This window comes from Heliangelus exortis, chromosome 3 (assembly GCF_036169615.1).
Source record: "Heliangelus exortis chromosome 3, bHelExo1.hap1, whole genome shotgun sequence".
Taxonomy (NCBI): domain Eukaryota; kingdom Metazoa; phylum Chordata; class Aves; order Apodiformes; family Trochilidae; genus Heliangelus; species Heliangelus exortis.
In genome coordinates, this window is record NC_092424.1 from 59,406,364 (window position 1) to 59,418,864 (window position 12,501).

General features: G+C 37.9%; 1 protein-coding gene across 1 annotated transcript; it reads left to right on the top strand.

The window, feature by feature from the left end:
- Nucleotides 1-7,178: 7,178 nt before the first annotated feature.
- On the top strand, nucleotides 7,179-8,207 carry LOC139795451 (trace amine-associated receptor 5-like). The gene has a single exon (XM_071742445.1). It carries the CDS (start codon nucleotides 7,179-7,181, stop codon nucleotides 8,205-8,207), a length of 1,029 nt encoding a protein of 342 aa, XP_071598546.1.
- Nucleotides 8,208-12,501: the final 4,294 nt, after the last annotated feature.

The following is a 12,501-nucleotide window of genomic DNA, read 5'->3' on the forward strand; positions in this document are numbered from 1 at the left end:
GTACATCTGGTACAGTGTAAGCATGCAGTACAGTGAGACACACCTAGAAGCATCCCCACAAAGTAAGCCACACTCAGCCTCCCTCTTGCAACACCTCTAATAGTAACACTCAGCTTGAACACTGGCTTGAAAGATAGTGATTTTTATTCAAAAGAGTGATGTTTGTAACTGAGAAACTCACCTGTATTATCTGCAGCGCCTGCCTGTGGTCAGCATAGTTAGGTTCATTACTGGATTTTTGTCTTTTGATCTTTTCTGCTATAGCCTGAACTGTGAGAAAGGATTTCCTACCCTCTTGTGGAGTCCACAGGTAAAAGCAGCTTTAAAGAAAAGGTCGACAGCATCTATTCTTAAGACAGTGATTAAAAAAGTTAAATCCTTGGGTTGCAAAAATTTTCTGAGAAATACACTGATTTATTTTTGCAGGCTCTGTGTTGAATTTTATTTTATAACTTAAATACTGCAGAACACTTAAATACCTGGCATGAAGCCACTGACATAACTATGGTTCTGAAGGTAGGCATGTTCTTGACGTGAAGTAAAGATCAATGACATAAAATATCCAAATGATAGTTCTCTGTTGACACTGTAGTAGCATTTCCAAAATAAATTATTCAAGATTTATATCAAATTTTTTGGTTTACAGACATTAATTTTTCTATTAAAAATGAAAATACACCAAAGAATTCAGGTAAATTCAGGTAAATTAATGCTAAATTTTCACCACCTCATTTTCATTTTTTTAATCAGCTTTAGTGAAAATCTAATAAATGAAAGTAAATGTTCCAAGAAACTCCAGACAAAACAGCATATTCAGCTGTAACTGTAATATATTATATACAAGTCCACATATTTTCCGTAGCAAGAAAATATTCCAGAAAAATTGCAAAAAATTTTCACCTGTCACACGAATCACAATTCCTTCAAAAACAGAACAATGTAACAGAAACACCACACATAATAATGGAAATTGTGGTGTGGGTGTATGTTGGTTGATTGGTTGGTTGATTTTGTTGTTCTTGGCTGCCTTTCTTAAAAGAGCTGATCTTCTCATTAACTTCTCAGCATCTAAGGGCTTGTGCAATGCCACCTTCTGGCTGGTTTATTGCAGTCCTGCCTGCAGCCCTACAATTTACAGGGTTTTTTTAACATTTGTTCCAAAAAAACCTTTGAAAATTCTAATCGCAGGTGCAATATTCAGACACAGTTATTTTCAGTGTATTTTACTGTTTTTCTGTAAAAACTTGGTTAACTAGTCACAAACTTTATAAATGAACTAGCAGCTCCTGGAATTGCTTTCAGAAAACTTTGCAAATATTTATAGGGGGAAGGGGGCTATCTTCACAGTACTTGCATATACTGTCAGATACAGTAATAGGTAAGATATGGGTGGACTTATATTCAGCAAGATAGTACAATATCCGAGGAAATATTGTGTCCAGATGCTAGGAAATAACCCAATGCACTGACAACCTGTGTAGGGTACAGTATTCAGATTCTTGGCTGTGCACACAGACACTCTCTACGTGGCCACAACACTGAAGCACAACTGTGTTCAATGGCCAATGGCTCTCAAGTGTAAGCTGCATAAATATTCAGATATCATTGTCTGAAAACCTGAGCCCTAGTCATTCCAATCTATCAGCCAAACTTCCCAAAAGAACAAAGGAAGCAGAAAGGAGCCAAAACACTTTTTGCAGCTGAAAACACTCCCATTGTCTTTGCCTGATCTCAGGACTCAAGACAGTCTTACAAGTGCTGGTAAATCAACCTCAGCCTGCTTTTCTAAATGTAATTTTTCAGTCTCTAAGTGAAAAAAAAAAAAGCTGGTTTGATTTATTAGTGTATGATGGTCTCACTTCTGCATAACTGTCTCTCTCTCCATGTGCTGCCCCACACTGCTTATAAAAAAGGTTACCATCAAACTAGTCATCTATGAAGGCAGGTACATTTCCTCAGAGGAATAAATAGTTAATTTTTTTTTTTTTAAAGGGAGTACAAATAAAAGTCTTCATCATATTTGTCAAAAGTTTCATGCACCAAGTTTCAGTTCTGTCTTTCCAGCTGCTACTGCACTGTGCCCTTTCCTTCCAGTCAGGATGTCAAAGTGATATTCTGGTGCTGCCATGAAGCTGCTAACTTCTGTGAGTACAAAAAAAGCATGCTCCTGTCTGAGGAAGCAGGACATTACTGTGCATATGGCTTTTCTAATATTATTCTGGGTAGAAAGGTGATTTTTATTCCTTGTTGTCACAATTTATCAGAAATCTGTATTTCATTCAAGTAGTGCTACAGCATTGAGAGGTTGGGGAGGAAGAAAATGTGTTTCTATACAGTTTGAAAGTGATGTTTGACACACATGGAACAGCCTTGGACCAGAACATCTCCTCTAGTCTTGCAGCCTCCAAACCAGCCAGGCAAGGTAGAAATTGGGTGTGTTTAAATTGGCCCTTTCTGCTTCCTTTGGTGGAAAATGCACAGTCAGTGGTACCTACCCAGTCTGGGTGGCAATTTGGGTCAGGGCTGTGCAGGTGCCAGCAGAGGAGAGGTGATGGGGAGGTCTGTTTTAACCTGTCCTGTGCTCTCCTGCTCCTCTTGCTACCCCAGGAGGCAGGAGCTGCCCAGGTCTGAGGGAGTTCAACCAGCTATGCCCAAACTGTGAATCTAAAAAATTTCCCAGTATAAAAAGGCAGCTTTGCATGGCTCACACCCAGATGGTTGAAGGCCATTTGGTGCTTCTCACAGGCAGAACTACCTGGTGGCTTGTATTTCAGTATTAACTCTTCACTCATTTTTTTCTGCTGGTGCTGTGCAGTGCACCTTACTTTCCCCCCTACCTTCCCTTTTTAACAGCTTAAAATACTTGAAGTTTCTAATTTCTCTTCTGAAATGAGAACAAACAGGCCCAATTAACTTTTTTTCTTGTTTTGATTATTCCCAGTTGGCATGTGTTTTTCTCACTGCAAACAACAGCAAAGGGAATCAGGAACTCTTGGGAAGGGCTATCTGAGCTCTACCTGCAGCCTTCTTTGCACTCTTGGGATTTCCTTTAACGCCTGTTACTAATAAATTATTCTTCAGAGAACTCCTAAAGCAGAGTATGTTGTGTTCAACTTTTTTCTGTGTGTTTTTTGACTTTTTTTAGTCTTAACTTTTGCAATTCCCCTATTGTGTCACTAAGTTCACTAAAAACTGCACTTTGAGATCACATTCAGGAAAACGTTTGGACAGAAGAAAATGGTCAGAGAGAATGTTTTGAAGGTTGGTATTTTTCACTTTATTGTGAGATTTTTAATTTCAGATTTGGCATAAATGGAATAGAAAGAGAGACAATAAAGTGATAAAAAGAACAATAAACTTTAAGAAAAACATTTTATTTACGGTTAGATAATCCTAGACTAAAATATGTGTTGTTCATTGCAAAGAAAACAGCAAAATATTTCAATTTATTTATTTATTCTTCATTGTCTTTTTTTTAAATTATCTTTGTTTTCTGATCTAAAATAAACATTGTTTGCTTGATTTGTAATCCACAATCTTCTCACTTTTAGTCCTTTAGTTGATTAATTTGAATAAAGATACTACAGATAGGGACAATGCCAGTGATTTCTTTCCTCTCAATCTTCCCTTCCACTTCTAACATGGCTTAAGTTGCCACAGGTAATTTACAGAGGTACTTCTTCTAAAACTGCTCCTATAGGTGAGTGCTGTACAAGCACTTGAATGGGCAGAACATGAAATAGTGTAACCATGAACAGGAAAACATTAAAAAAAAGTTAGGTAAGAATGAGATGCAGCAGGTGGAACAACTTCTTGTGAGTGTCCTAGAGAGTTTTCCATCATGACAAAACTGAAGGTGAAATGCAATTTGTGCAAGTAAAATGAACCCATGGAGACCACAGTCTGCAAGCAGGTGGGGTGCCCTACACCTGCAAGTGTTTTAAACTGGACTGGGTAAGAATGTACTCCACAAACATTCCCACCACTTAGCAATAATTTTTAAACACTCATATATGATAATCCAGCTTCTTCAGAGATAATCACTACTGCTGCTAAGAGGGAGAGCAAAAAGCAGCACTATAGACTCTAAGGCTGTGATACATACGATACAAAATTTGAGGTTTAACTTTGCTAGCTCAATGTAGGCCACCTAAATAAGGCCATAACCTTGTCATACTGTTATATTCTATTCAGGAATCACAGACTCTTTCAGAAGCTGTAAGAAAAAATTTCACAACAAAGGGGCACTAATGATGGAACTCTTAGAAACTCCATATCAGCTATGAATGTCTTCACTGCAGGAGATCAAATCATATCAGGTAGTTCATTTTTTCCTTTTATTTTTTTGCATTGTCCTGCTGAGAGTACATTCAACAGAAGTTCAGTTTGAGATTACATCCAGCAATTTTGTCTGAAGAAGGAAAGATAACGAGAAGGAACATCTTGAGAATGATTGGAATACTTAATTTTTTGGTAACATTCTTACTTTCAACGTTGATAGACATTAAGAAGCTCTTCTTGTTTCCAAGTGTAAAGACCTACATTGTCACTATCTTAGCCTTCTCTTCATCATGAACTGGTTTCTTTTCCTCTCTCCAGATGAGAAGAGAGGGGAAAATACTTAAAGACTTTTCAACATTGGTTTATTACATCTTCCCTTTAAGGGTGGTGATAATCACTTCAGAAGCATCACAGTAGCTGGTTAACTAAACTAGAGAAGTTTTTTGACAAGGACATGATCTTACTAGGAATTTGAATGACAAAGTACTTGGCTGAGAATAATAATTTATTGCATGTAAAATACAGAAAGATTGATTGCTAATGAAAATTTCAGAGCAGCAAGGATAAATCCCTATTTTTAATATCAAGAGCTATCCGAGAGCCCCTACAATCTTAATATGAATGATTTCTTACTAAAATGTGGAAGCAGGAAAAGAAGAAACTAATCTCTCTGAAGTTTTAAGGCAAGTCTCCAGCTAAGCACAGTGCTCCAGAAAACTGCGCCAAATTTATACGTTCTTTGCCCTGTGTTTTTAATAGTGTGGAACTATCACCTTAAATTGCTGTTGATGCACAACTGAAAACCAGAAAAATATCTTGCCCTCGTGGGAGAAAGGAGTTGTTGTTTGTTTTTTTCTTGTAGTAACAGCTACTCGTATCCTGGCATAAAAAAGAATAACATGGAAATTGATGGTGACTTTAGGTCTTTTTGGTATAAAAAAATTACCTCAGCCTTATTCTAACTGTGTCTCTGCTGAGAATCACCAGCCTTTGACATGAAAAAACTCAAAGTAGGTAAGATGAAGGATGGAGGTCATACTGGAGTGCTTGAGAAAATTAATTACAGAGCAAGGAAGAGGAGGACATGCACTAAGACATGAGCAGCCAGAGTGCCTTAAGGGGGTGTTCTGCACTTGCCCTGACTGGGCAAGGGATGGGAGTGGAGAATCTGAGCATCAGGAAAACTTCCACTGAGAAGCAAGAAGCTTATTAGAAAAACCCATATCCTGTCCAAGCTGAAAAAAGCCAGGACTTTCCTCAGAGATATTTGTCTCTGTAATGTCCATGTTAAAAGAGACCTTTTCACTGCATCATCAAAGAAATAGTACAAAATCATCCAGGTGCAAAGGCTGCTGTACCCACCTCTTCTGCCAGCTTATGCCATGGAATAGAAATGGAGACTGCCAGGGGAGAAGCAAGGAAAATCTGAAGGTACCTGATTTAATTCCTTCTGGAGTGAAAGACACAGTCCTTGGGAGACCAGGGCTCAGGAGGAAGCGAGGCCTCCATGGTATGAGGGTGACTGATGCCCCATGATAATCCAGCAGTAGCTGCATCTTCTTGCAGGAACACCTGAAGAAAGAAAATTCACAAACTCTGATATAAATCTTCAGAGATTCAACAGCAACTGAGCACGTGTGTATTTAAACTTCTTCTTGTAAAATGGCAATTTTTGCCAAATACACAAGTCTCTCTATGCCCCTAGGGCATATTAGTCACCCACAGGGATTTTCTCTCCATCTGGTTTATATAACATCTCACACTTTCCACTCAGACAGTAGACATATTCCTTAAAAAGGATTTCAGTCCACTGCAATAGAGCTCCCATTCTGTGAAAAGAGATACTTTACTGTAAGTATTATTGATTTTAAAGTTTATGGAAATACAATTAAGAGAGATTCACTTATGTTTTGTTGCTGCTGGGAAGGAAAACATAGGAGAAATGGAAATAATTTCCAGCTACTACACCAGTCATTTCAAGAACAAAATAACTATAGAAAAATGTCATGTATTTAACTGTAGTTGTCTCACTGATAAAAATCATGCTGCTCAGTTATGTGATTTATTAAAAGACTGTTGGAATAATCCATTATAATCCATTAATATAAATTATTTCTAACAGTTCAAATAAAAAGTTAAATAACTTAAAAGTTAATAGCAGCTTCCTAAGTAAAAAGCAAAGTTAATCTTCAGGGCATATAACAATGTTTCTCTTTGCCTTATGAATATTTATGTCATCAACACAACAGATATACATACATTTCCTCCCATGGCCAGAACATTATATAATATGCAGCTTGCCCCAAAGGGCTTTACTTTGCAATCAGACATAGCTTATTTTCTAATAATTGCTTCACAGCTTCTATTTCATAAATAGAACAATAACAAAATTGAAACTTCATTTCCAGGGAAATTCAGAAGAACCAGTGTACCATTATACTAAAGTCACCTTTCAAATCCCTTAAGGAGCTTTGGCCACCAATGCCTGTTACTCAACATGAGTTTTCCTCCTAATGCAGAAATTCTCTTTATTGACTGCTTGCCCATACACCTCTGGATTTGCTCCATTTCTTGCCCTACTTACAGTATTGGCTGAAAGAAAACTAGAATATAGTATAAAAATGGGGACACAAAAACTGCACACATGATCTGGTTTACTTCAATAGGGATATAAAACAGATAAATAAGGCTCTTTTTTTTTTTTTTTTTTTTTTGCTTGAAATATGTAAACTGTATGATGATTTAATTACAGTAACTGATTAAGCCATCTCTCCTTCTAAACTGCCTTTTTAATATACTTTTTTTTCCAGGTTGCTCATTTGGTACCTCTGCTGGAAGGTCCTTTTCTGGGCTTGTGGCAGAGGTGTGGGAGGCAGTGGGACCTGGGCCAGGCTGGGATGAGCTCAGCCCAGGCTCTCGGTGCTGAGGGGATGCTGGTCACCTTGTGCTATGAGGCAAATGGCTCCTGCTACAGAACCTTACACCACTTTGAGGTCCAGCTGGCCATTTATCTGGCCTGTGCCCTGGGCATGCTGATTACAGTGCTGGGGAACCTGCTGGTGATTGTCATCATTTCCCATTTCAAAGCCCTGCACACTCCCACCAATCTCCTGCTCCTCTCCCTCGCCCTTGCTGACTTCCTCCTGGGGCTGACTGTGCTGCCTTTTAGCACCATCCGGTCTGTTGAGAGCTGCTGGTATTTTGGAGATGATTTCTGTAGGCTGCACACATTTCTGGACACTCTCTTTTGCTTGACCTCCATATTTCATCTGTGTTTCATTTCCATTGATAGGCACTGTGCCATCTGCTACCCTTTGCTCTACCCCACCAAGTTCACTATAAGGGTGGCCTGCATTTACATTGGGGTGGGCTGGGCAGTGCCTATGGCTTATTCCTCTGTTTTCCTCTACGTTAAAGCGATTGAAGAAGGATTGGGCCATTTTTTGCAAGACATGCCCTGTATTGGTAGCTGTCAGTTGCTTTTCAACAAGCTCTGGGGATGGTTGAACTTCCCGGTATTCTTCTTCCCTTGCCTCATAATCATAGTCTTGTACGTAGAAATATTCATTGTAGCTAAAAAGCAAGCCAGGATGATAAACAACATGAATAGGAGTATTGGGTCTCAGCTACATGTAGGAGCATCCAAGAGTGAAAGGAAAGCAGCAAAGATCCTTGGGGTAGCTGTAGGAGTCTACCTCCTGTGCTGGTTGCCCTTTACTATTGATACCATGGTAGACAGTCTTCTGGATTTTGCTACCCCCCCAGTTCTGTTTGACATCTTAATTTGGTTTGCTTACTTCAATTCTGCCTGCAATCCCTTGATTTATGTATTCTCCTACCGCTGGTTCAGGAAAGCTGTAAAACTACTCTTAGCCCATGGGATCTTTTGTTCGAGGATATCTACAGTAGATTTGTATCAGGAATAACCCCATCCTTCACATGCACTGTAGAAAATATTGTAGACTGTTATCACAGCATCTCTCATGGATATTTTTAAACATCCACTTAGCTAATATTGTCTTTTCTTTTTTTTTTTTTTTTCTTTTTCAAACAGATCCAAAGTTCAAACAGATATGCCATTCTCTGAAGCATCATCCATAACATTTGAACCAGCACACAAGTCTTATTATTCTTGCATTTGTTATGTGCTGCCACCAAGTGTTTGTAAATCAGCTGTAATCAGCTCCAGAGAGGACCCTGTCCATATTATTTCTTGGATAGCCTGAAATAGTTGCTGCCTGTTTCTGAAGAAACTTTCTTCCCAGGCAGTTATCTTATTCTTACATAAAACAGGTGGAGCTGATTTACCAAGTTAAATAGGCTGAATTGCAGTTTTTAAATAAAATAAGGCATAAGGATGCAACTACAGGTGATATCAGATGTTTACCTAAGCTAATGGCCAACAGCAGGTAAGAGAGTAAGGTTATACTGATATTTTTTAGGTTAATTTTCTAGCGCACAGGCACATGCCCCTGTGCAAAAGGCAATGTCCTGAACTCCTCAGTAGCATCCACCAACAGCTGTTAAATCTTGGTTTGATCATGTTTGCAAGGCAGCTGCTCTGATTGCTTTACTCTATATCTTTTCTACTCCTGCTGCATAAAGAGATTAGAAGAAGGGGTAAGATGGAGGTCAGGAACTGCAGCTCCAGTTATCAATAGGTGTTATGATGTTCTATGATTTGGGTTTTTTAATTATTTTTTTATTTCCTCTCATTGACAATTCTATGATTCTGCATGCTTTCATTTGCTTGTTTCCAAAGAAATGAGTAGGTCTGCTTACAAATAAAACATATGCTTGCATCCTTGGGCTGCACAAAAAATGTCAGTGCAGATTGTCAGTTTATGTTGACTGTGTTTATGCACTTTCATGAGGCAAAATTTAAAAGTGTAGATGCTGATAAGTTGAGATTTCCTCAGCAGCAAGCTGTGTGGTAAAACTTTGTACTATTTGTAAAGAAGTTATTTTCTACCTTGGACTTTTAAACATTTTATCAGAAAAAAAAATTATAGTAAGAGATAGTAGCATTTCTATTAAAAAAATTATAAGCAGATAAATAGCAACTCTAATATTTTTCTCTTTTTCTGATTATGGTATGTTAAACTAGTATTAGGTATGAAGGTTGTTCAAATTTTCAATGCCTTCTAAAAAAAAGCTATTCTATCCTACAGTCAGCTGCATATCTTTTGAGTGACAAACACTAGATGAGCAAACAGCAACAGAAAGTATGCAACTAATAGTAAGAAACCAGAAGATGCCCCAAAGCCTGCTCAAATGAGTGATCAATTTTTCATTAAATGCAGTAGGCAAATGAATCAGTCCCTACATGTGTAAGAGCAAAAGAAAGGAATTGCACAGCAGATATTTGCAGGAAAACAGTGTAATACAGTGATTGTATATCACTGTATTATACTGCATATTTTAATACATGCAATAAATTAATGGTAAACTTTTTTTCCCTCATTTTAATCTTATCCTTAAGTTTTTGCATGGCAAGAACAGTTTCCTTTACTTTTACAAATGAACTATATCTTTGAAATGTTGTAATCTGTTCTGACATCTATTTATCTCAAACCTTTTTTGGTTCTGTACATAATTTTAAGACCCCAGTCAGAAAAAAAAAGCAAGGATTCAAGACATTCAGAGTTAAACATACATAAATATGTGTAGAAGGAGAATAGAAGGAGAGCTTATGTGTTATTTTCAGGGATATCCTGAATAGAGAATGACCAGAAAATATTGGTGTTTCTAAGCTGTGACATTCATGAGGACTTATGCCTGTAGCTGGAGTTTCATTCAGTCTCACTTCATTATCCCAGTGTCTGATACACCCCCAGTTTGCTATATTAACCATCACAGCTTCTTAAGGAAAGGAGCCAAGGCTTCTACTACTGTTCCTCTGTCAACTCGTGCTGTAGCAGAAGGTAAAAACCTAACCCCTACTGCATACAGCTGTACACTTTCTACAATAAGGGTAACAAACATGGGGACCAGGCTAAAGAATGAAGAGCAATATTGGATTTCTAGAGAAATACAGGTGCCAAATTACCATAGAAATCTATAGGAAAGCTGTGGTTTACATCTTGAAAGACCTAGACTGTGGAATGAGTTTCAAGATTAAGGGTCTTTATAAGTATGGGTGGGTGCTTAAAATTATGGCAGATGTCTAAACACTGATTACAGCTACTACAGATAGAATGGCTGTTTAAGATCAGGATGCAGTTGGTGGATATTTAGGATATGAATCATTTGCCCAGCACCATCTAAGACGCCTTAGGGAATCAGAGATGTCCACATGGGGTATAATCCACATCCAGCACCAATGAAGCAGAGAACCAGGTGGGACACATCTGGGTGTGTAAAATGGCCTTAGATATCCATCTGTAGGGCACTGAGCCTAAGCAAAGCGTATAATAAAAGTTTAGACATTTTGGTACATAGAAAACTGCAAGTCTCAAACTAAGTCATGTCATAGGGGCATCTTAACAACATCATCCATTGACATATTTTGCTCTGAACTCACTGCAGCCAAAGCAATAGAGAAAAGGAATTTCCATTGACTTTCTAGTTTGTTTTTGAGGAAATTTCTACCAGTCTTCAAAAGATTACAGAGCGTATATTCCATGAATTAATTCGGTTGGCCAGTTTTTTTTCTGAGTCTCATTGCACAATCTGTCTTTATCATTTTATTTTCTTAAGCCCTATTCCCTCAATGGATTCCCACTGTCTATGCCACAGTGTAAGGACTATGCCATAACTTTGGCTGACTGTTGCTACATCTCCTTTTTAACTAAAAAGCAGACTGGACTGAAGAAGAGAGAGAAAAGCAGAACCCATACTACTGAATATGTACACTGACAGTAGCAGAGCAAACAAGTGAGAAGGAAAAGCAGCGAAAACTCTGGGAGTAGCCACCTTCACTTTCAGGATTTTCTGGGACTGCATTTAGCATCTATCAATAAGCAATGTTTTCCTCATCTTTGTAACTCTCTCTGTGTCACCTTGCCATTTACATCTCTTTGGTTTTCACTGCCAAATTTTGTCAGGATTCCTTTGTGTGGGTTGTGGGTTTTTTTCTCTATGGTTTCAAGAAGCAATTAAGCTAATTGTGAATTGTAAAAATGATGATATGCTGTAAAATTATAAAGACTCATTGCTCAACAATGACCTCATTTTCAAAATGACATTGTGTTGGATTCTATGAGAGCTAGTTGCTGACCTCAGAGTCCATATTTTTTTTCTTTTTAATATATTTCCTTCAGTAGATTTGTATTTCTTTATTTAAACAAAATGTTGCCATTTAATTTTATGCTCCTTATAATTTTTCAAAATTTTTAAATAGTCTGAAGTTAGAAAGGTTATGTATTTGCAGGTACTTCTTTCTTAAACATTGGGCTTTGAAATTATAACCAGCTCATTTCACTTGTGCAGATGAAATTATATTACGGTCTTTGAATATTAAAAAGAAACACAAAGACAGATTTACAAGTAAACTTAATTTATTTTTTTTTAATTTTTTTTTTTTTTTTAAGAAACATTATCATCAAAGTTGAGAACAGAATTTTTCTGTTTATTTAAAATATATGCTGGAGAGAAGGTACCATTTTAAATAAATTCAAATGGTCATTCCAGTTTTTTAAACAAAAAAAACTGCAGAATGGCTTTACATGCCATTCCGCAGTCTAATTAGCCCCTAAGCTTGTTCAGGCTAGAAACCATCATTCTTCATAATTTTGTAGACCATCAAGTGTAATAAGAATTCAATCTCATTTCAGGTACTGGAGCAGATATTTTAATTCAATTAGCAAAAGGAGATGATGATGATGATGACTAATAGCAATTCTTCTGGCTGGTGGAACACATCAGTAAAAACTGCCTGAGTGGCTCTGCCAGGTGGTTTGCCACCAATACCAAATACTGGCAGGATTTATCTTCTTGTCTAAAGTTAGAGGCACACAAGTAAAAGGCAATAGCAGAGAATGAAATTTGCCCATGAGGTAAATTACACACCACTTAGGCACAGCTCACGCCTTGGAAAGAGGACACTCATCAGGAATTCGAGGGCAGGGCTGGGCTGCTTCTCCATGGTTTCATCACACCTCATGCAGGCGTGGGGAGATGCACAGAAATGGGTGCCACGTTCCCCTGTCACCAGTGGCCCCGAGACTTATGCCACCCACCCAGCCGGGCCTGAGTGACTGGCAGTTCAGTACCAGAGCA